The sequence below is a fragment of the Bombus fervidus genome, chromosome 9 (genome assembly GCF_041682495.2).
Source record: "Bombus fervidus isolate BK054 chromosome 9, iyBomFerv1, whole genome shotgun sequence".
Classification (NCBI taxonomy): Eukaryota; Metazoa; Arthropoda; class Insecta; order Hymenoptera; family Apidae; genus Bombus; species Bombus fervidus.
Genome location: NC_091525.1, coordinates 7,591,095 through 7,617,121, shown reverse-complemented (window position 1 = coordinate 7,617,121; position 26,027 = coordinate 7,591,095). Strand labels below are relative to the sequence as shown.

The following is a 26,027-nucleotide window of genomic DNA, read 5'->3' as shown; positions in this document are numbered from 1 at the left end:
GTTTTTTAATTCATAATAGAGGAATACAATTAAATGAAATACAATACAAGGTTACTTACATTTTTGGCTTTTAAAGCACCACAACATCCTTTCCAGGCAACAGAAAGAAGAGGAAGGAGTGAAAAACCTTTAAGAAGATATGGATTATTATAATTTTTTTTAAAAAAACAATGCTTATTGTTCAAAACATTTCAAATAATAAAATATAAAACTCTATGAAAGCTAGGAATTTTAATATAAAATTTAAAATCAGATCTTATTTTTTAATTAATAATAGTTAACGTAATATTACAATTAAATAATTATTTAATAATAAAATATGTAAAAACTCTTACATGCTTAGTTTTGAAGCACCACTACATCCTTCCCAAAAAACTGAAAAAGGTGGAAGTTGAAAAACCTGAAACAAAACATGTGAAATATTAATTTGTTCTTGAAAATAAAGTAATTTTTGCTTACAACGTTTAGGATAGTGAAAAATAAGAGTCTATTTAATGTTGAAATTTTAATAATAACAAGAATTTAAATTCTGTAATAAAGTGTAATTACTATAAAAATTGGAAATCTAAAATAAAAATTAAAAACTCAGAAACTGAGAATCTAATGGTTTCTGAAAGATGTTAAATATCTGTTAAATGTTGCATATTTCAATATTGAAAGTTTGTTATTTTATTTCAGCAGGAATTAATAACAGTTTAAATAAAATACGAATATTAAAATAGAGTACAATATAAAAAAGTACTTACATTCTTGAGTTCTAGGAGAGACTTTATCCTCTTGCGAGACCTGCGACTCTAGCACCGAAAGCGAATATTTAAAAAACGAAATGTACAAAAGAAAAAAAGAAAAGTAAAAGACTATCAACGCGTTCGTTTAAATAACAATCGGCGAACACACTGACTCTATTTTCGCGCCTGTGTATTATCGTTAACTTTAATGAGAGCCATTATGCTCTAAAAAATATTAAAAATTATACATACAACGCATCAAACACTGATTCTATCCACCGCATTGCGCGCGATCACAAAAATTTTCTGGGAAAGAATTTTATTAAGGGATAGAGGTGGTACTTTAGGGCTATTGTACATATTTCTCTCCTTTCTTCTATCGAGTCTTCATGAAAATACTGCTTTTCAAAAATTAAAAACTAATTATTATTATTATTCATTGACCACAAACAAAAACATATTATATTAAGAATATAACAAAAAATATATATTTAATATATTTCAAATATTTTTGAGCATTACAAAGTATTTCCTACTACACTGTTACACATTTATAAATATTTCACGACTGATTTATAAAAATTGCCCGCCAAACTGAGTGTCCGCCATTACTATTTGAAATATATATATACACTTATTCGACATGCTTCGTACGTGACTTTGTAATAACAAAACATGGCGCACTTTTCACGACGTTAAACAAAGCTGCGCAATACGAAAAATATTCGGTGCGCAGAACGCGTTCAAACCTATCTATGCTAACGTTCTTTCTAGAATGTATACAAATTATTTAAAAAAGACAAAATGACAATCTTACCACAGAGAATCCACGAAAATTTAGCAAGACATAAAAATTATTTCAATTTTTTATTTAAATGAAATAAAATCTACAAACTCTACGTCGAATAAATGTTAAATAATATTCCCAATTTTTTTTAAATCGAAAAATAATTTGACGTATTCGAAATAAAAGCAGCTTTTTTAATATGGCCTATTTTCATCTTAGTTTTCTTAACAAACCGTGAACTCATTTAAAATTGTTATGTTACGTACTAATTGCGTTATATCGCGAAATTTTTGTAGAAGACAAAATCAATTGAATATTTAATAAATATTATTATTTGTCCAATAAAAAATGAATACAACTGAATACACAAACGTATAAATAAGTTTGCTTTCAATGGAATAAATCAAATTTTACCACATTTCGATGAAAAGTTATCGGATTCATTACTAATCACCATGGCGTCCGTTTGAATGTCATCTTGTCCTATCGAATTTCGTAACATCTCCCTAATACTTCAGTCTTCCTTGCAATCAAGTAGTAATCTGCACAAAAGGAGACGATAACATTAAAATAACTCTATAAAACGAATAAATTATATGAAAATAAAACAATAATCAAGATCAAATTACATCTCGAAAGTTTATTATATTATCTACCAACAAAGGGGGCAAGCAGAAAAAGAATCAATCAATCAAAGAAAAAAGATAATTAAATACTAGATTGTAATAAGTTATTAAATAAAAACGTATGTTAATTATACGAAGTTAACAACAACGTCGATTTAAGCGATGAAAATATTACGTAATAAGGATATTGACACCTGTCGCGGAGTGATGTACACACATCTAACCGCTTCGATTTTCAACATTAAACTGACGCCCCGCACCGCAGTTTGCCCTACGAATTTCGGTGACGAGGAGTGGGGACGGAGGGGAGTTCGCCGGTAAATCGAGAGCGAGCACGTTCAATTTCTGGAGAGATATGTTTTCGGTAGCAATTCAGTAGCATAATATATTAGAAAGAAAAACAAACTGAAAGATCAGATGCGCGTGTTTACTTTCTATTAAACACCTGTGGCCTAACATAATTTCAACGAACTAAATGTATAAATTTAAAACATAGAGATACCTACACTTAGAAATTTAATATAATATGTAAAAATGAATCAATATATAGAAAGCCTAAGAATGATAAATTTTAGATCGAAGTAGAGTAATATTTTTATCGAAAAATTATAAGTATATTATGACAGGGAAAAGACTGGAAGGAGAAATGTCAAGAATAAGGAGTAAAGGGAAAGAGAAAGGGAAAAAGGAAATGAGAAGAGGAATGAGAATAAAGAAAAAAGATTATGAAAGGAGAGCAAGACCACTATAAATAAAGCGATTTTCAACAGACAATTCATGAATTATTATTCATAATTAATGAATCATCTGTACAAAAGAAACAACCACATGTTAATATGAAGCAATATCTAAACTCAAATTATATTTCTGCCAAAGGTTATAATGCTAGCTATTGGTGATCTTGACAGTCAAATAGGAAACCAACGAAACACGAATAAGACGAATTTGACAAACTACTTAATTTCGATATAATACTGTCTAATGACAAATTATTAAATAAACGTATATTAATTAAACAAACCTGATAGTAGTTTATAAAAAGTGAAGAATTACTACGTAGAGAATATCGTACTTGGAACGGGATAATGCTTGATGCTTTCTCCCGCCAAATATTCGGCTTACTAACTTCTGATTGGCCGAGGCGACGCAGTTTCTTTTCAATCGAAATTGGCACGAGAAATTGAAATATTGAACGCGGGGCAAATAATTCATATAATAAGATTACCCTAATTCTTCTTATCATATACGAGTTCTCGTTCATACAATAGTAATTCATGGATAAATAAATTCAATCGTCAAAAGTTTTCTTAATCAAGCACTAATTAAAATTTTCTTTAAATAAATGGAACTTGTCCAAACGGATTAATTACATTCGATACAACGTTATAGATCGTAGAGGGCGTAATAAAACCTCTGAATGGTCGGTATTGCAGAATATGTGTCACGAAACAAACGAGATACAGAATCGACGTGACATGTAATGATTTTTCGTGTCCTGCTATGATATATAAATATGCACAATGTCTGGCCTATCCTGTATTTAGTAAATGCATATTATGTAATTCCTATATTCATCGTAGGAGGCCATAACAAATCGCAGAGAGCGTAAGAAATACACTGATTCTTTTCAGGGTCGGTATTTCAGAACGAGAGAGACAAAATCCCATATAATGGTTTTAACATAAACTAGGATATCTAAGATACAGAAATTTTAGTATGTATGTATATCATGTGATAATCCTTTATCTTCCTTTTCTATTTATATTTTCTTATCTATTGATATTACGTTCTAATATGTGCATTATTCGCACAAAATCATTTGATTAAAACTAATCAATTAAGAATGAATTTTCCAATGAAGGCTTATCAGCTAAAGGAAAATATTCAGAAGGATTCCTAAATTATCATACAACATGTACAAGTTCTGGCAATAGTGCAATAAAGTATTGCAAAATCAGAAAAAATTAAATTTGTCATTACTTTCCCACATAACATTCTAACATATTCAATTCAACACTCATCAAGATCATCCCTCTCATAGAAATTTTTAATATATTATACATTTCTGAAATACCTGAAAACCTGATAATTTAATTTCGACCAAGAATTTACTTATTAAAAAGAAATTCAAATCCTTTTGTAAAAGTCAGTACCCACAGAAATGCCATTCAGAACATGCAATATCACGAAGTTACGAAAGCAAAGAATCTCAACGAAGAGAGGTGTTCTCGTAGGTGTTATCGAAGCACAAAGCTTCCAGGTATAAGAGAAGGTTACCAATGATTTCGAGGCCCCGCCTACCAAGCAGGGGTTGGAAGCAACCCCTAGTCAGAGTAGCTCGCGCAGGGCTGATTTCTATATCACGTTGTGGGCGTAGACGTACCGTAGACACAACCCCCGATGCATACACCCTGTCTTTTCACTGTTCAGCGAGATCAAATCACTCGTCTCAGTCCTATCTTTGATCTTGACGGTGCAACAACGTGACTTTAAAATTACGCGACAGTTCGTGTGGTCTGTTCGTTTATCAATACTTTTACCCGTGTCATTTTCGTGGAATCTGGTGACGAACGTTTTTCTTCAACAAAAAGGAATCAGAAGAGGAGTTGGGTAACAAGTATGAATCAGGATCAAGAAGTACCAGCCACGACTACAGATTTGGCTAGGCTGGTAAGATAAAAAATATAGAATGGTACTATCTCATTGTTCCGTAGTTTTACTATACATAAGAATTTTGATACGTTCATTAGATAATAATAAATACGCGTATTTAACTTACACAGGCAAATACAACTTTGATTAGATAGTGCAATAATCGCATTGATAACTTTAAAATATGAGCGCATCTGAACCACACGGACGAATACTATTTATATCATACAATACAATAATTACACTGGTAATCCTAAGACCCGCGTGCCTGACTGGCAGATATACACCGGCAGGTGCTACTTCAATCAAACAATGCAATAATTGCTCTTCTATATCTATGAAGAAGCAATACTTTACTTGCCAAGTGTAAGAATAATGATAATTATTAACAATCCACTTTATACGTGAAACTCTTCTGTTACCGAAGTATACTTCAAGCCTATCAACGTTTCATCACTCTGTTGTATCCATCATTACATATTTAAACAACACCATAAACAAGCTAATAATTACGAGATACAGTTAGTGTTTGTCCATCATAAAAGTTAAAAAGTCGACCAGATAGACAACAACTTGATCAACGTGACTCCCATTTCCGGTTTTCTCCCCATGGTGATACAATGGAGTCATAAGCGTGGACAGTGAGCATAGTCAAAGTCAATGAACGCATAATGCATCGTACTCGCGCGATGATCCTCGAGTGTCGAATTGCCTTGGCACGCGCCACCACGCTCCGATGGATCGTCCCACGGGTGCCACCCCTTTGTGCCCCCTAAACACGTAATTGTCGCCACCATTCATCCCTCCTGGTCTCTCCGGTGCGGGATACCCCCGTGTACGGGGCTACCACCGTGACTATGACACCGGTGAGCCGTGGGTGGTCGTCGAACACCCTTCGTAAGAACGAAGGGAGAGACGACGTGACTCGCTCGCGGAAACACTTGATTTATGTTTGTTGATTCTAAAAATCACTCGATTCCCACACACCAGCCCCGCTGCACGGATCCGCCGGTTAATTTACTCCTCTGTATAAGCAACATATGCTGACACTCGAGTTTCCCATGATTAAAAGCCTCTTCTTCAACGGGGTGCATTTACCACCATGTTAATTTACCTGGGTCGTTTCGATGATGATTAGATTGCAGATTCTAATGCAAATTCATATTTTTGAGAATATCAGTTGAAAAGTAGAATCTTGGTAGAAAATTGGTTTATCTACCAAATATTATAGACAGCACTACTCTTTGGATATTTTTTTCCGTATTATATGTGCTTTATGTAATTTTGCATTTTCTAATTTCCTATAAATCCGCGGTTTAACGATGATACGAGATACTTTTGTTCTGTCAAAGAATACGAAGATAGTATTCTGGGATTGCATGAGGCCATGATTACAGCGGATGCGTATTCTGCCGAACTGTTATTCGGATGATTACGTTAAAGCAACTAAATGTCAGATGTTTCATTCGTCGGAACGATAGTTCGTCAGGATACACACGCAGTGTAACCATAGTCTAACATTACAACCATAAATCACAAAGATACAAAGATACATGGATGAATTGTTTTCTTCTTAGGAAAAACGGAAAGTCAATGCGTGTATCGAGAGAGCAATTAGTAGATAGACTCCGTCGGCGACACATTGTAATTGCGAGTCCCGCTGTCATCCGCGGTATTGTTCGTATTCTGTTCTTCGAAACCATCATTGTCTTCGCACCCTCGTCGAAGAAAGCGACGGAAAGAAAAAAGGGCGAGGTTTTCTCCTCAAAGTGGCAACGCCTTTCGCTTCTCCTAATTGATCAAATTGGACGACGACTCTTTGTTGAAATTGGACGGTCTTTAATGAAGTGAAAATCTTACTTTCATCCTTGCTACGTCCAAAGAATACACTCTGTACTTCATCAAATCAAAGTTTCACGCCTTAATCCAACGATCCTCGCCCAAACTGGTGTATCAAATCTCGTAAGAGCCTTTTCGGTTTTTACACAAATCGATGAACGAAATCGACAAGATCCGCTGATAGAAAGGGGAGCCCGTTTGGAACGTGTTGTCTGCTCGATGACTTTATTATAAACCGAACCGAAGTGCGCAATTACGAGGGTGGTGTACGAAGGGAATTGGGGTGACGACCCCTCGCAGCATCATCAGGAACGATGGGGCGTTCCCCACGATTCATGGGTATCTCGTTTTCACTAGATACAAACGTACGAGTGCGTTTGTTCGTACATGACACACGTACCCCAAACGATCCACTTACAAGCGCGTCTTTTACACGGAGACGCGTTTCCGATGGGAAAGGTCAGGGGGAGGAATGGTGAAGAAAGGTGAAGCTACGGAAAAAGTTAAACGACACGCGACCGTGTTTGCACGTTTTCCTTACGAGTCATTGCATCGTGAATGCACTCGATTAACTCCTGATCGGCTAAAGTAGCATTGGAGGATCTGTAAAACGCGCATATTGTCAAGATAGGGAAATTTCATGACTCAAAATAAGACGGAGATCGAGAATATGTAAATATATTGGGTTGTTCGGAAAGATTATAAAATAAAAAGGATTCAATTTTTTTAGGATCGAATGTCTTTTACTGTGGAGAAATGTTTTTATTAATTATTATTAATAAACGTAGGTTTTACATAAAGAAAAATAGAAGTAACATTTTATGGAATAACATATGACCTGTTTCTTTTGATGTTATGGATCAAGTAGGCTTCTTCAAATCGATATCAGAAAAAATTTTACAAGAACATGAATTAAATAATTATGTTATTATGCTATAGTGTAATATTCCACTTAGCGTCCAAATAATTACATCATATCCACGTATTTGGCAAAAATGTTTAGTAAATATTCCTTTTCGGATACAATCAAATTCAATGCAGAATACAATTCACTGTCAAATATGTTACGAACTTTTCGAACAAGAAAATTTGGTCAAATTTGATAAGGAAGGGTGGGCTACGCATAAAACCGCACGATACATTCTTTATCCCTTATTTAACGCTGTCGTGCCGCTAAATACCATTTGATATCGGGTTGGCGGGATTAAAGATTGAACGTAATATCGGGGAATGTAATTAAAATTTATATTAGAGGGCACAGCTTGTGGATTACAAGTGCTGAACCATCACGGCGACTAATTATAAATGACTATTAATTGCAATCAGAGGAAAATCCAAGGGACGAGGCAATGAACGTAAGACTAACCTATGAAACTGTGAAAGAGGAAGTTGATTATGTCTCTATAAATGATAATATCCTGTCGAATTAACTATAAAAGAAAAATGATGGATAATTTAGCGATAAAGCGATTATTTTATTATTACGTTTATCATCAACGATATATTTTTATCGTGAATCTATGCGATTAGATGTATTTCAAAAATTAACGGAAAGGTACCCAAAAAGGTATCCTGTTAACTCTATTACGTTCTTTAAATCATTTCCCTTTCAATCAAGTTTTTCATTCTTAAATTTATGTCTTCTAAATTTGCTTAAAATATGAAAGAATCGATGTACATGATTTCTTATTTTGGTCTTATATTAAAAAATGTCTTAAGACGTTGAAAGTTCCTTTATTTGTTGAAACAAGAGTAGGATTGAGACAGGAAAATCTGAGGGCTGCAACAAAGTTAATAGAAAGATTAAAGAAGATACTGAGCATGTTTGAAGTTTTCTTAAAACCAAGTACGATGTCTTTCGATGTTAAAGTGTAAGCGATCGGCTGAGAGACCGCAGTGAAACTTTATAAAGGAAAAGCAGACGGCGACACGGCGTTATTGGAATTTCCAAAACCGGTAACCGGCTTTACCACTAGATTGCTCCGCAAGGAGGAAACCATCCAATCGTTCACCGGATGTTCTCCTTGCCTCTTCTCTCGCACGTTCTCACTCTCTCTTCCTCTTTCTCATTGTACCCGCTATACACTACTTTACTTAAAATCTCGTTCCTCGCTATTCCTTTCTGCTCCAAATCGCTTCGTTCTCTTTCCTTTCTTCTTGCAATTTTACATCAGTTCTGCGTTGATTGTCTTCGTCTTTTTTCCTCGCCCGATAGAACGCTCACAAACGAGAAAGACTTTTCACTCCCGACGATATTTGAAATGATGAAATTAAAATGCAGAACACTGGCTTTCTACGATAAAATGTGGAAATATTAAACTACGATTGAAACCAAGTACGTGCGTACATAAAGATCGCTGTCTTCGTTTTACAGTTTAACAAAGAATGAAATAATAGCTACTGGAAATTGAACGAAGAGAATATTTAAGGATCACAGGAGAAATACCCGATTAATACTACTTCCTATAGAAACGAACGTTCGCTACTACAAAGCGCTATTTTAATATTGGTATCTATCTTTCCAGCCAAACGAAGAATTCAACAGGCTGAACGAGCCACTTCAAACAGTTACCACAGGATACTGTCCCAGTAACTACACCGTGACACAATCAAGTACCGAGGAGAAGCTGCACCCTGGTAAGTAGAACATGTATTTTAGGTGGGAGCGATATAGCAAGGTCGTAAAGTGAAGCACTAAGTAGGGTCACTAATTGATCTAATCGTACCCAAAGCCGTACGTATTTTCTACGACTGCGGGAAACTACATCGAATTTTTAAAAGTTAGAACCGAAAAGGTATCAATTCATATTCTATGTATAAATCAGATAGAAAACCATCCTCCTCTTTTAAGAAAACTTTCGTTAGATATACTGCAAACGAGGAATTGAGTTAACATTATACTTGCCGGTCACAAGTACGATATTTAATACGAATTCACTGCTTTTATATTTCCTAGTTACTTTATTATAAATCTGTTATTTCATTCGCATCATACATGGCTTATATAACGTAAAATACCAAATAAAACTTACCCAATGTAGTGAATATGTGTTCTAATAAATCTATCTTCTACTTATCTGTCTTATTTATCCTGTCTTGATTATCGAAACTTGTAAATTTTTACTCCTGACCGATTTTACTATCTTACTATATATCGTTTCCACCTACTATATCAAATCGCATGAAACATAGAGAAGACATCAAACACTATAGCGAATAGAAGTCGTTCGATATTTCGATCAGTTTCGAATTATTCAATGAGACTTTTCCTGAACGAAATCGAGAGACGAGAAAGTCGAGGGCGGTCCGTACGGATCACCATCCCCCGCTCGACGATTTTGAAGCTCTTTGATACGATGTTGCTCGGGAACACGGGGCCTCCGTCTTGACATGGAGTCTCGGCTGCGTCTTCGTGCAAACACGTACACGTACACTGTACACGAAGGAGATCCACGCAAGCAAGAAAGCGTAGCGCGGCCTGAAGCACGTGCAGGATGTTCGCGAACTGTGTACAACGGGGCAAAGGGGGAACCACCCCCCGAAGAGAGCCTGTCACCGACAGGCAGTCGAGTCAATATCTTTATATAGTCGGATCAGGGATGATATTATTTTCTACGGTGCAATTACGTTTTAAGGCCGTACGAAACGGTAGAAAGCATTTCAAGGGGCTGACGATTTCTAGAGTTTGTTTGTTAGGGCAATACAGATCGATTAACATAGGAATTGTAATGAATCGACATTTTTTGTTCTGTGTTACATACGACTTAACGCTCTGGAGGAAAATACAGTTACGACTGAACTGCGAATTTTTATACAAATTTACATTTTTATAGTTGCGATTTAGATAGAGATTTGTTTTATGTATTAGAAACTATAGCGGGAACTCTATTTTGGATGCTTTATATATAATATTTTTGTATAATATGCATTTTGTGGACCTTTAAATTTCGTATAAATATATGGAAAAAATCTCTATTCTAGTTATCACTAATTTTTTCATACCTACGTTGGGGCAGAAAGAAAAAAGCCGTGGCCATAAGGTTGATCTTGTTCTCTTAACAAATACAGAAAATTACTTCGTTGTCCGATAACATGAATATCTACACCGTTACATAATAAGTACACACGGTTTCGTATACGCTTCTACAAATTTCTAAGTGATCGCGAAAATGTAAATTAAGATCTGAAATTAATAGAAACGTATGACTACAGAGTCGTATCAATTTGTTCGATGACCTAATGAAGAGGACGAGTGAAATTTAGACCAACGGTCAATTAATCCCTCCGGTGTCGGTAGTTTTACTTGCAGCCTTGACCTAGAAACGTGACACCACGACGGGAAGCCTCAGGACGAATTCAATAAGCAACGTGTTATCGCCGCAAAGAGCCCCATGGGGTAGTTGAAGCCAGTCGTACCCCCATAGGATTCGTAACCACCCTAGCAGCGTCTGGGCACAGTGATTGACACTTTATATCTAACATTGGCATGCCGTGGTGTGAACCACCAGTCAGGATGGTCCGCCTCCACCTAACTCAATCACTACCTATAATGCTGCAATTTCTCTATCGTAATCACGTTACGCCCTACCCAGCCTCCCCATCCACTTTTCGGCGACGATTCGTCGCGAAGAAATATATTGAAACGTCGACACGAAAGAACGAACCTTCTAGCTTTCTCCTCTCGTTTTCGAGACTCGAACGGTTCTTCTCCTCGCAAGAAATGGAAGCAGAATTGCGACAGGAATATTCCGCTGACGATAACGTAGCTATTAGAGTGACTTAAAATACGACGCAAACTTATAAAATTTATCTTATTTCTTCTTACGGATGTCGACAAACGAAATCAACAAATAAAAGAAAGAGAATGCGTAATTAACTTGCCGGTGTCGTCAATAGTCTGTATCTAAATAAGGCAATCGATACGGATAAAAATTTACGTCATCTACGAAACCATCCTTGTCGTGAATCTCCAACGTAATAAAGAGGGAGACAGAGAAGGACATTTTTTATAACAAAGAAAATATACTATATATAGTACATCGCAATTTAAAATTCACAATCTACGACAAAAATAGCAAAGATTTATTAAAGATAGATGTCTTAAAATTTCCAAGTGGCAGAATATATCTTAATGATATTATCTTGCATCTATAAGTATCCAATCTCGAGTCTATCATTTCTCGATGGGTCTCTCAAATTTTGGATCGTACGTATTACAACTCGCGACAAAACGCGTTATTACCCACGAGCTATGAAGCCAAGTAAATTCGATTCGTCAGACGGAATTGTGACTATGAACAAAACAAGGTTACTGACAAGTGGCTACCCGTGGCGAATCCTAGAGGCCCATTAAACAGACCCCACGTAACATACATCTCTGCCGCATTCTTATGTACATGTCTGCATTGAAAGGGGTTGTTTTTGCCACTGATTCATCCCCCAACATTCAGTCTTTGTTCCGTCTTATGGCTCTTTCGCCGAATCTTATTATAGCTCAGACATCGTGTTTCATCATGACATAATTATCCAGAAATCGTTTTACACCCCAAAGAATATACGCTTAACTCGTTTGATTTTCCGGAAGGATGACTAAAAGGTAATTTTATATTTTGCAATTCCTATATTATCCAGTATCCTCTGGAACAATGCATCTTTCTGACATCAACTAGCAACAATACAAAAATTTAAACCTTTAATAAAGAAATAATGTATTTATCTTAGAAAACACAGCAACAAATTTGGATATATCCAACAAAGAAGGGTTGGTCAAGGATTTAGGTGAAAGTCTCGGTAGAGGTTCGGAAGGTAGATTTTCTTTTATCCGTAACGGTTTCAGAGTAAGCTCTTCAGGGATTGGATTTCGACAGGTAATTTCACACCCTTCAAACCTGTGTCACTGCAGTTAAAAAGAAAGTATCTATTATCTTTCGCGGTTCTTCAAGCCTATAAAGTTCCATCCAAATCGGAGCGGAACCAATCGTGACCTTTCCTTGTGAGTCAAAAATAAATAGAAATAAAGAAATTTTATAGGCTTAATGGATATGGTGTTCGTACCATACTGTAATAAAAATACGCTTTTACATAATTGTAAAAAAAAAAAAAAATACAAATATAAGTACCGAGCATAAAAATCAAAGTGACACGGAAAGCAATTCTTTCGTATTAAAATGCTTGTATTATTTTTGACGATAATGGACGTTCATTGGATTTGACGAAGTAATACGGTAGAATATGTGAGGCATTAATTTCAGGCTGGGATAATTATCCCCGAGTAACCATAAATCATTATACCACCAAGTAATTCCTCGCTTGACTCGTAAAGTAAATGTATGAAATAAGAAAGATAACATTTAGATCTTGTCGCATCTCTGTCAGTATAGAATAACAATATAGCATTCTTCTCGTAATTTCTTATCGATTGACCTATATAAACGTAGGCTATCTTTGTAACGCTGTAGATAAGAAATTAGTAGAATATTTTAATTATAAAATCAAAATCTTGTTGCTCTTAGAAAATGAAGAATTTGCAATAATACTGTTACGTTTTGAAAAAAATAGTCACTTAAAAAAATCAATGTAAAACTTGATTTCAGAGAATGAAATATACCCCACACAGGAATACAGACAAGAGCCATGGCTTCAAGATGGTAAGTTTTGTTATAAATAACTTCTATCAGAAATATAAAAAACGAAAAAGCCTATTATAAATAAGTGAAGATTTCTAAAATTATTAAGGGTTGGAGTAATAAGTGCCTGGATAGCTCAGTCGGTAGAGCATCAGACTTTTAATCTGAGGGTCCAGGGTTCGAGTCCCTGTTCGGGCGAATTTATTTTTTATTTTACCATCAAATTAATCAATATTATCCAGCATTGCCCTAAAAATATAAAAATTATTATATCGTTTCATTCACGGTGAAATCGTTATAATAGGTTCCATTAACTTGATTGAATTATAAGGGCAAAGACGAGTACAGCCGCTTTGAAATGCTCGGCTTCCGTTCCACTTTCCTTTCAGTAGAACAGCCTAGAGTTTCTGCAAACTAAAAACCCACGGTAAAATTCTTATAAACGTTATTCCTTGCAAAATGAACGGGGAAACTATCCATTTATCGAACAGTTCGTAAATCTTCCACGAAGATGATTAGACGCAGTGGCCTGACTATTCGGAACATTAATTTTGATTACTTTGACAAACTGTAATGTAATGCACGATGGGTGCAGTGTAATAATCACGATAACGAGGGGACCTTCTGCCACTGTCAGTGGAGCTTCTAGTTACCCACCAGGCGATCCTAGCGAACCATTATTTTACATCTTACGATGATCTTTCTCTCCTATTAATATTAGCTTGCATTCAAGTTTTATCCGCCAGAGTATTAATTATTATCTCTTATTGATACCGTTATACTATTTGAAGAAAAACAGTCCAAGAGATACATTCACGCTATATTTTATTATCTGCCAATGACTCAGTCAAGTTTTTAATACATAAATTATTTTTAAAAATCTGTAAATAAAATAATCTGTAAAATCTGTAAATAAGCTATTAACGGCTCCATTCTAAGAATTCTTGAATTTTAAAACTGATAATTCCTATAAATCTGGAATAATAAATATTTGCTGAGAAAGTATCTCGGATAATTTGGAAATTACTTTTCAAAGAAGCGACGTGCAGTCGAAGTGTTTGACTCGGGGAACTGTTCCGTACGAACGAACAGGCTGACAGAATTTATGCAGCAATTTAGTATCGAATAACGCTATTTCAGTTGCAGTTCTTGCGATTTTCACACACGAACGATCGTTTCTTAATGATAAATTTGCAAATTATTATGTTACAGGCAGCAGCTGCGAAACGGAGGACAGCGAGCAGTACGTGCCAGAGTTCCATCGGATGACAAGTTAGTGTGGCAGAAATTTATTCCTCTAACATCTTCGATCAGCCGAGGCAACTCGCGATTTCCCGAGATTCACCTAATTACGTGCTATGTTCCAATCGTGTCAAATGCTTGACGAACCGCGTAACACGAAGGAAGTCAATCTCGATCGAAACGGAAGCTGCACGGAAATGTATCGCATATGCAATTCAAGTGTCAATTTAGAAAGTAGCTCGATATAATTTACGCGAATAGGAAACTACAAATTTGCGATCTCACGACTCTTGCGATTTCGCGACTCGCGTTTATGGCAAACCTCTAATCATAAAGTATCGAAACATTATTACTAGACTGCGGATATTTATGTAGAGATAAATCTTTGTGAATGTAACCGAAGAAATGCATCATAAGCAGAAATTTCTTTCACCTATTGAATATTATAACGAGTACCCTAATCTGCGTATTTTATATATTTTCCATACTGCCCCCGCTAAGAATCTGAATATTTTAACCAATTTGTAGGGAGGGTACGCGAATGTTAATAAAATATATAAATCGATGAGAAACGAATTCTAATACTTATAATCTTCTTATAGAATAAAATGTTTGATGTTTCCAGTAGTTTCAATTAATGATTATTGCTTGAATTAATCACAATATAAGCTTGGAAGAATTTTCCTTGCCTCACCTGTATCTCGAAGACTATGTAGCCAGTCTGGAAATAAATAACTTTCCGATGGTGTATAATATCTTATTATAAATTTTGTTGAGAAATTGTGCCATTATTTGTTTCGCTCTTACCTATACGTGTATAAGTTTCTATAGGATGATGTCCAAATATATAAATGCTTAATTAGTTACGGTAAATGCATAAAAATCCGCAGTCTAATTATTACAAAATATCTTGAAAATCATATTGAAGATCTTGCAATCTTCGTTCGTTGACAATGAAATTTTTTCGGAGGGGAAATATTGACGAGGATATTAAAAAAAGCTGATAAATCGCCTGAGGCCAGTGTTTTTAAAGCAGCAAGATAGAGTGAGCAGAAAACTGCCGTCGATTATCGATATCGCATTACACGAGGAAGCACTTTATATTAAGTCTTAAAGGCTTCTTTTCTCCCCTTTCTTCAATCTCTGGCTGATTAGCGTCTCTCTACACAACCGCGCCGTTTATCAAAGCTGTTTTAATATCGTACGTAAAAAAAGGAGCTTCCTTTTCATCTTATTCGGTTGCTCGGAAGTTCGTTGCGTTTTTGGTCTTTATGAAATTTTTTCGCGAAAAGTGTACTTTGGAATTTTAAACGATTTCACATTTTTACGAACATAACGTAAAATGAATGGAACTGAAACAGGCACACGTTTCGTTTATTAATTACTACAACAAGTATTCTATTTTGAATATTCTATGCATTTTTTTATAAAAATCTGCGGTCCAATGATAGAAAATTCAATAACCTAGGCATCTGTGGAAACTACCTTAAATAATTCGTGGTGGAAAATAACTTTTGGAGCAGCCACCGCGAAGCCACATAGTTTTAATTTCATAAATTTCTAATAAAAATATATCACTTCGAAATTTTCGTTAAGTTCCTCAGAATCATCCGATTCGTTCGGTTATCGCGAAATTCTTAAGAAAATTCCCAGGCTCCATCCGTATGTGTACGCGTTGGAAAATCTGGCAAATATTTCGAGACGCGTCGAATCGGCGAGCAAACGGCCAGAGGGAATGGCGGATAATGTCTATATACTTGCATCCATACACGTGTTCTCCTCTCGTGCGTGTGTTAACTCGATAAAGAAAATTTCGTATTGCACACGATCGCTATATCGTTCTCTATATCGTGCTCGATACACTTGGTAACTCGACTCGTTCAATTTCCACCGTAATTTGCACAATTGCAACCTGGCAGCCTCCCGTACGATGCCGTATATCAAATTTGCTCTTCACCTGTTAATTTTATCCGTTGCTGGACTCGCGCGAGATTCAGCTCGTTCATTTGCACACGTAATACGTATGCAAACAATCAGAGGGAACCCTGTTCGAGGTACACAGGCTGATGGGCGGGCACAGATTTGCCAATAAACTTTTATTCCAGGCTTTGTTTACCGGATGTTGTTACGCCCGTTATATCAGTGTAAAGTTGGAAAAAAGACTGTCCGTGTTTCTTTCTCTCTCTCTCTCTCTCTCTCTCTCTCTCTCTCTCTCTCTCTCTCTCTCTCTCTCACTCTCTCTGGGTCAATATTCATCGTTGAATGATATGAGGTTGTTCACGTTGTTATCGTTAAACGATAGATTTAGCTTCATTTGGAACGGAATGAATAATCGTCATAAACCGGGATACATGGAGAGTTGGTTACTTTATGGAAAAAAGATCAGGCTGAAAAATACAATTGTTTTGTAGTTATCCGATCAAAGATTACGGGTGAAAAATACGATTGTAAAAACTCTTTTGTAAAGCAGCTTTTAAATTCGATATGTTGCCAACCAGTTGCACGTAAAAGCTATCTTTGCGTCTGATCCTGTGGTTAAATATATTCTTGTGTCATCTTATAACTCCTATGTATATTCTCGAATTTGTTTTAGATATTATCAATACGATTATGCTAATCGAGTCTCGTGACAGTACCGATGATACTTCGAAATGGAGAAACTTGTACAGCACCTATAATATGCTCATAAAAGTGTCAACAAGTATCGCAATACTTTTACCAGTCTCTGTATTTTCAAGAGATATTTTCGAATCTGTCAGGCTATTTTCCCTTTCTCAAACATTCCACATTAAAATACCACTAATTTCTTTCAGCTATCGAATGACATAAATGTGAGAAAATTGACAAAAGTCATCTTCTCATGTGTTTTGCATCTTTATATTCCTCGATTGCAACTGGCTGTTATACAACATCATTTCTCGTCGTGTAAACATTGTTTTCCGCCGCGAAACGAGACGTTCATAAGTTCCACGTGAAACCGTACGATTTTTTCGTGCCGTAGGGTCGGCGCGGCTGTTCTCTCAGCGAGTAAACTTCCGATGTTTGCAAATACAATGATTGCCCGAGGTCTCTGACTTATGCTTCCCACGGCCAGAGCCTGTTTGATTTATCGAGGGCGCACCCCCGGCCGCGTAAAATCGTCGGCAGCCCCATTAGGAAGCGAACCTATCCCCACGTGCCGTTGCAACGATGCGCCTTTGCTTCCGCAACGACACGCGCCTTTATATCCTCGCCCTGCCGATCTTCGTCCCAAGAAACGATCCTCGTTCGATCGTTAAAATCATTGACCGTTCGTCTGTACATCCGCGACTCTATCCCTCCCCAAACACATTTTTTGCATCTAAATGTCTATTCACCCTTGCTGCTTCTGGTTAACGTACAGTTTTACATTCTTGCAATTTCGTAGGATAAAATTTAACGTTGATACCGATCGAAGTATATCAAAATTCAACATGTAATTCAACTTTCACTTTCGAAGTATAACTAGAATTTTAACACGTTATACCGCGTTATATAGCGCTGATTGTTTGTTTTGTTTAAAAATACAGCAACAAGCAAAGGATAATTTTAAGAAATTATGATATCGATCGTTTTTTACTAATGTTCAGTGTTCGATCGCTAAAATATTACAGTATACGGTACATTGATTTTTACAGACGCCAATGTCAAACAGGAATCAGCGAATTGCAGAAGAATCGATGATACTAATTATTCACAGTATCAAACGCCAATGAATCATACACATTCGCAAGGTAGCACGTTCCTCGATCTCGATCCGGAGAATCGCAGTAATTGCTTCGGGTAAGGAGGACAAATATATCCAGCAATGGAAATTTCAAACAACCTGCTGCTTCTTATACATCTATGGGCAATCTGAAAGCACGGAAATGCATGGAGCGTGCATACGTAGTATGCAAAGATACACTGCCATTCGTAAATATTAAAACATCTATTCGCTGCACGTTTCTCATGAAATTGAGAAATTTTTAATTGTTTAAGACTTTACGTTGTATATACAATGTATGAAGCAAACGAATAGATGCGTAATAAAAGTAACGAAAGTAAGAAGCTTACACCAAATACACATGTTATTATCTTCTTATACGGAAGATTCTAATACCTGGCCTAGCTGAATGTATCTATATAAAATACCCAAAATACACTATGATATTCAATGCATGAAACAATTTTCTACTTGCATTACATTTCTTTTCTTATCTCTAGTTATCTATAATTATTTTTTAATCATCTATGAAGATATGTACTCGCATAGATATGTATTCGCAATATTTCTATTTACAAAAATTAAGAAATTGATGCGTAAATTGTTTATGAATTGAAAATTCAGAATCGTTTGTATTTGTTCGTGTATAGAAATACTAAGATGAGCTCGAGGACAAGCGAGGCCACGAAGAACGTAGCGGTGAAGGAAGAACCAGCGGACAGAGGATATGGGGAGCCGATTTCCGTGACGAGCATCCCCACATCAACAGCTCAGGACACTCGAAATAGTAAGAAATCTATGATTTGTTGGACAAATGGAACGTACAATAGACGCGTACAATTCGATAGATAATATTCTTAGCTGGCTCTCAGGAGCTGTTTGGTACAACGAGATTTCCGAACCGATGATACCCTCTTTTCGAACGTGCACCGTGACAAATCTCTTGACAATAGATCCACGTGGCGCTTTACTACCCTATAGATCCCATAAATAACTGGAGCACGAGGGAAGTACTCGGTGTTCCATCCATTAATCGAGCTCTAGCTCGAGTTGCTCTTCCGGTCTCTGTTTTTAGAGCGCCTTGGCGACCCGAAATTCATCGTCTTATATTTTATCTCCCTCTTCATTATCATTACAATCCCTGTTCATCCAATTAGGATCATTCAAAATTTCCGATATTTCTTGGTTTTTTAGAAAAATCGAAAGACGTAAGAAACTTCTATTAGGTTCGAAAAGCCCGTAAGTTATCTATTCTATCAAATAGCGAAATGTTCGAACAAGAGTTACTAACGTTTTACAAACAAAAGTGTTAATAACTTACGATTACCGCCTTTGTCTTCATTACAGCTCATATCTTCTCCAGCATGCGTGCACTGCTTTGACGTCTTCGTTATTTTGACAAACAGCTTGAATTTTTTCCTTAAATTACAAATGATGAGCGCACAAGTGATTTAAGCAGATTCCAAACATTTTGCCTTACCACGAATACAAAGGTATTCTTCCATACGGTGTAGTAATAAATTAGTTGTCACTCGATATACATATAAACGATCGTGTATGTATAACAATGATTTAATTTATTTGACGTAATGCAAAAGTACTCGATCACTTGTACGTAGACATCTTTCGTGATTCTATTATCTGTGTTATGCGAATCATTTTGAAATTGCATTAGCACGATCATGTCGATCGTATCTCGTCATACTTTGTTGTTATATTTCATTTGAGAGTCACGACGGATTGATCTCGTCTAGAGTCTAGAGGGAACGATTTTGATTCTGGGTCAAACGATTCGTACGGAAGTCGGCTAATAAATTTTCAGCGACGTTTTAATGCGAAATTCCTTAATAATCCCTGACGAAGTTCGTCGCTGGTACACTGGACTCGCTCACGCGTGACTAAGTATACGTAAGTGAATAATTGAAGAATGCTTTCAACTCGAAAGCTACGGAGAAGCGCTTCGTAGAATCCAACGAAAGCTGCTAAACGAAGGAAAGAGCATAGAATTCTCTCCCGAGGGAGATTGCAAGTCGCGAAAGCTTTCTCTTGCATTCAAGATACAGTTGATATTGCAGAGTTTTCAATGAAAAATACTTTTCAAGGCTCGGTGATCAGCTTGATAAAATTCTCGAAGCTTTCAAAGGGAAGTTTCACGTTAGATTTATAGAGCATTGCTTAATAGTCTTCGAGGCTGTGCAATCTACGTATAACGTAAAAGGTAGAGCCGACGAAGGGTTTGCAAGCTCATGCTTTGTAATCAGACCGATTAGTCTTCCTTTATTCACGCACGTACACCAAACGAATCCTTTAGGAACTCCGCTGCTATATTCGTTGGCCGACACCGTGCGCGTATACCCATTTACTTCCAAGTCACCCGGGAATTATGCTTCTACTACGTCTCTTCGCGTAATTCTCCCTCCCATTAAGCCGTTTCAATTATTTACACGCAGTTTAGGTTAATAATAAGACCATACCTATCGATATTGATACACCCTAACACGTATAGTTTCAGTGCGTTCTCACTCGTGAAACGAACGCAAACGCGTGCTCCTCTTCTTCAATGAATTTAATTCCTGAAACAGTATTACGTACCTCGGAAATCTGATAATAAAATGATCAGTTGCCCTTGACGAAACTCGTTTCACAATCGTCGCTTGTCCCTTTTAATTAAATTTAATCTTTAAAAAAATATTATTTTTTGAAAATTTCATCGAAACGACCGATAATCGTTTATGCAGACTGTCAAGGGAGCATGTTAAACGTTTCTGTCTCCCTAGTCCACTAAATCGACCAGTCGTTGACCAATATAGCGGGTGGAATAGTAATAACCTGTTAATGGGTGAGGCAGATTGGTCACCATTTCGCTAATTAATGCTAGTACCTGGCTCACGAGGATTATAGTCGGTCCTCCTATATTCTATACTTCTCTATCTAACAACTTAGAGTTAAACGTAAACGATATGCATGAATAAACAATCGTTGCGAATCGATTCGATCCCATGCAGGATCTGCCTCCTGTGAATGAGCAGAAAGCGAAGAAGGTCATTTCAGCGCGTCAGGTGGGTGGAAAATGGACCTTGCATTATTAACCAGCCTCTACTCCGGAATTCGGGGTTCAGGGAGACAGAGATAGCAGGATAAAGACAAGGATGGAGAAGAAAATGAGAAGAGAAGAGGGAGAATGAGCGAGAGAGTGGAAGGGAAACAAGAGATGGCGAGAGTAAATGAGTGAGGGAAGAAGGGAAAGAGAGGAAAGAACCGAAGCTCCTCGTCTGAGAGTGGACGAGTGGAGGCCGTCCTCTTTTCCGTGCAACCCTTCTGCGCACCGCCCCTGACCAGTCCCGGCTTCAACCCTTTTCCTGTTTGGTACATCGCCACCGGTTTCATCAGCTCGCGATTAATTTTAATCTAAAACTACCCGCAAAGCCTCTGCCCTCGCTTGCACGTTGAGGTCAACCCCTTTCGCCCCCCTTCGGAGAGAGAGAGTGCCAGATTGGCCCGTAGCTTTCAACCCTCCTCCCCGCGATTCCTGTCTGTCTCGTCTACACGAGATCGGGATCCGACCGACGTTTGCCAGCTAGGAAGCTAAAGCTAACTTGCCGACACGATTAACTTTCCCGGCCCTTCCTCCTCTTAATTTCACCTCGATGACTGAGATTTCCCATTAATATCGGGTACACGGTGTATACCTTGATTTCTAACCGCAAGCCCTATCGAATAGAATATTCCATGTACATGCGTTGCACATCCTGCGAAGGTAGTACATTTCTTTTTCCACGAACGAACGAAGGTAGAGGTTTTTTAATCGACGAGCAAAAAGATGGACTGCATCACGGCTGGCAGCGTCGCGTTCCGGCTCGGTATCGGCAAGAGGGTTCTCAATTTTTCAATATTCCCGGTACACGACTTGGAACGTAACCGGATTATGGTTCGAGAATAGCTTTTTCGGCTCGAGGGACCACGGCATCAGCGGGATGCCGGCGGTGGTGGATGCTCCCTGTGAGGAGAGCACCCGATTAATATACATATCGCGCGAGCTCTACGCGGTATTTCAGGCGGTGCCGCTATCCGCGAGCTCCGCCATCCCGACAACCCCGTGGGCTTTGAATATCAACCAATTTCCTGCCGATATTTGTGTGACGAGCACTTCACCGGCAACCGCGCGTGAGTGCAATCGCTAATACGTTGCTTGCGTTTCGTTCTTTCTCGTGCATCCGAGAATCTTCTCTTGTCCATTTCGTCCTTAACCATTCTTCTTTCACCGTAGACTATGTTTACGCTGGATATTGTCAGCGTGCTTCGATGAACTATCGTTCCGACGAACGAAACGTCCGAAGATCGAAATGCATTCGAAACCTCGACTGTGGTATGAAACGAATTTTTACGAAACGAAATTAGAAACTGTTCCGCTTTTTCATTCATCCTCGATATAATAATTGTATTTTTCTAACGTTAAAGGATATATTGAAGATGAAAATATGAAAAAATTGTTACTGGTATATACGATTACCCGTTGCGATACCATATGAACTGGAATACTTCACATACAGATATGTACACATAATGCAGAGTTTCACTAATCTTCGATTAGGTTGAGCCTTATCATTATAAACTACAAATTAAAATTCAAATTTTCATTAGAATACCTTAAAATCCCATCAGTTAACATATAAATTAATATATTTCCGTATGAACATCTATCGATATAAATTATAATAATATATTTCTCTTTCAACTTAACAAGTTAAATGTTAAACATTTTCCTAAAACATCAAAACCCTTGTTTTTTGTTTTCCAAAACGAGAATGATAAATTCTGGAATACGGAAACCTAAAAGTCTCTTCAACTCGATGATGTAAATTCACACAGGTAACAGCATGGTCTACCAGCAACAGCAGCAATACGGAGGCGGAACGAGAAACACCAGAGGTTCGCCATCGCCTAGTCGGCCAGCCAGCACTTCCTCCGCAGCTTCTCAATGGCAATCGACGATTCCAGCTCCTGGCGAAGCTTTCTTTCCGCGACAGGAGAATTGGAGCTCGGAAGTGTACGGTAAGAGAAGCGTGACGCCCACGTGGACCGAGCTGGGAGTTCAATTAGAAGGCAGGAATCCATCGTGGGAGAGACAGAGTAATTGTTATCAAAAGAAAGGATCTCCTAGCTCGTGGAACACAGAGTATACTAGCAAGAGGCCATCCTCGGCGACGGGAGTGTCACCTTGGAGCGAAATGTCTGTTGGCTATCAACAGCAACGAAGAGGTTCTCTTCAATTATGGCAGTTTTTAGTCACCTTGTTAGACGATCCTGCGAACGCACCTTGCATTGCGTGGACTGGTCGTGGAATGGAATTCAAGCTAATCGAACCGGAAGAGGTAGATTGCATTGTTATTATAAATGTAATGCTCCTCGATTTATATTTTTACGATCATTGCCCAAAAAATATGAAACCTAAGTGTATTTAGATTTATTTGTCTATTAGACGTAACGTGTATTTCTCTTTCGAGTATTTTCCTCGGTATTCGATATTCACTTTCTTCTTTCTTTAGTATTTTCTATGTGTGAATTCTGCACAATTTTGCATCATTCAGTTTCTTATCAATTTTTTGAGGTAATAATATCAACAATCTAATCACAAAGGACGTCTCACTTAAGTATCAAACGGTAAAGTGATATATTTAATTTTCTTCAGGTAGCTCGAAGATGGGGAGTTCAAAAGAATCGACCGGCAATGAATTACGATAAATTAAGCAGGTCATTGAGGTACTATTACGAGAAAGGGATAATGCAAAAGGTGGCTGGAGAGAGATACGTGTATAAGTTCGTGTGCGATCCGGAAGCACTTTTCAACATGGCCTACGGCTCCGCAGGATCGGCTGGTCTCCCCAGCGAAGTACAAAACGGCGTTCGAAGCCAATCGATATCTAACAAGATATCATCTACGAACGACGTTTCTGATTTAGCAAAACATCCCACCAATGGCTACGGCGATGCAGTTCTTGCCATGTACTCGAATACCGCAGCAGGTCAGTAGTTTATATATACAACATCGTAATTAATATCGAGTTTACACTATCATTTACAAACAGTTTGCAAGCAGATCGCCATCTAATATACGCTTTAAATTTTATCTGTCAATGATGTGGTCATCTTTTTGCAAGCAACAAACAACACGTAGATGCACAAAACAGTTCATTCGAAAGATAGTATACCAAAAGGCATATCACATTCGTTGGAACCGACGTACATATTACGTTGATTCAATTACCGAGCTCTAGACACTAAGTAGTAAATTAAACAATTCTTAGTCCATTCACCTACGGATGAAGCGTGACGCACTAATCATACTATACACAGTTTCCTAATTTTACAAGACATTATATGAAATAGCAATGTATGTTATACGCGATAATTTTTTAGAATGTCGTCTAGCGATTAATGAAAAAGAAAAAAGTCTCTACTGGAATTTAAACAAACACATTGTAGTCATAAAAATTGCAAACAACGATCAATCTGTAAAATTCGATTTGCGATCAACAGTGTATGGGCCATCCAGTTTGCATCACCTGCACCAGTACCTCGGTGGCAACGAGGGTTTCAAGGCACCATCGAACAGATACCATCCCCATTACTCGCATGAGTACAACGGAAGTCACCACCATCCGCCCTCGAGCTACACAGAGACCTTCCTAAACTACGGTCGCTTGTCGTCCCACGATGCTCCGACAGAATCGAGGAGCCAAGAGCTCGCGAGAATTCCGTACGCACAGGAAACAGAAGGTATCAGCAGAGAACGAGAGGCGTCATCGATTTTGTACGATGGCGTGCAGAGAACGCAATTACCGGCTGCTCCAACGCTTTCCCAACCAACCTTGCTAGACGCTACCACCACCAGCTCGAAGATCGAGCAAACTTCGTACGCCTGCCTCGGCGTAGGGAGCTGCGTCTGCTGAATCTTTCTCAACAGTCACAACTTTATCGGAAGACGGAAAGTCATACGCATCGAGAATTGACTCTCGAGAAAATCTCTAGTCATAGATTACCCCGTACTACGTGCTTACACGTTATACGATTGTATAGGTGGCTTAAGTATAACGTGTAGGTGTTAATGGAACGCACGGTTTGAATGTCAAGCAGCGTTCGTCCATGGTCGTACAGTGTCTTAATTTATACAGAAATTAGTTGCAACATCGCACGGTAACTTGACTTAAACGATTAAATAATAATGTTGTACGATGTTAATTTAAACAAGGATAGGTAACAATAACGCACGATGTCTTAATTTAAACAAGAATTACTTACAATATCGCTAAATGTCTTAATTTAAACAACAATTAGTAGCAATAGTTACGCTAATACGTATATACGTATATACGCAATAGCTGATACTATATTTTAGTTCAACCTCTTAAAGCACAAATTTTCCATCGGTTGACTAACAAAAACTTATCGAATTTCTTGTTCAAGGAAAGGTGAAAGTGAAACTGAATGTACGATACATCTTTCTTAAGGTATACATATACATATTTCGGCATAAGACACTGTAATTTGAATTTATAAAAATCAATGCCTAAAACGATCTATCGATGTACGTGTCATATGGTCAAACAAAACTTGGTAACAATATGCTACGATGTCTTAAATTAACCAAGAATTAATAGCAATATCGGAGGAAAATAGAACTGATTCTCCTAAAAATAGACGCTCAATATCGACTCATTACGCGACCATTGACAAACGTATTTCAGAATCGAGACTCGAATCGCGCGTACCACGAATCTTGTAAATAGCGAAATTCGAAGGCGT

General features: G+C 37.4%; 1 protein-coding gene and 1 non-coding gene across 2 annotated transcripts; both read left to right on the top strand.

Moving 5' to 3' along the window:
* Positions 1 to 4,760: 4,760 nt before the first annotated feature.
* Positions 4,761 to 25,452, top strand: Ets96b (Ets96B). The gene is made up of 9 exons (XM_072010305.1): positions 4,761 to 4,811; positions 9,158 to 9,269; positions 13,226 to 13,279; positions 14,471 to 14,530; positions 18,157 to 18,301; positions 18,875 to 19,011; positions 23,094 to 23,596; positions 23,914 to 24,247; positions 24,762 to 25,452. Exons 1-9 carry the CDS (start codon positions 4,761 to 4,763, stop codon positions 25,172 to 25,174), a joined length of 1,809 nt encoding a protein of 602 aa, XP_071866406.1. The 3' UTR covers positions 25,175 to 25,452.
* Trnak-uuu (transfer RNA lysine (anticodon UUU)) lies at positions 13,384 to 13,456 on the top strand. The gene has a single exon. It is a non-coding gene; the product is annotated as a tRNA-Lys (tRNA).
* Positions 25,453 to 26,027: the final 575 nt, after the last annotated feature.

Bases quoted from the DNA above. Each gene is read 5' to 3' on its own strand.
- Ets96b (XM_072010305.1), top strand. From the start codon at position 4,761: ATGAATCAGGATCAAGAAGTACCAGCCACGACTACAGATTTGGCTAGG. The intron at 9,270-13,225 runs GTAAGTAGAACA...ACTTGATTTCAG, and splicing joins CGAGGAGAAGCTGCACCCTG to AGAATGAAATATACCCCACA. The intron at 24,248-24,761 runs GTCAGTAGTTTA...TGCGATCAACAG, and splicing joins GTACTCGAATACCGCAGCAG to TGTATGGGCCATCCAGTTTG.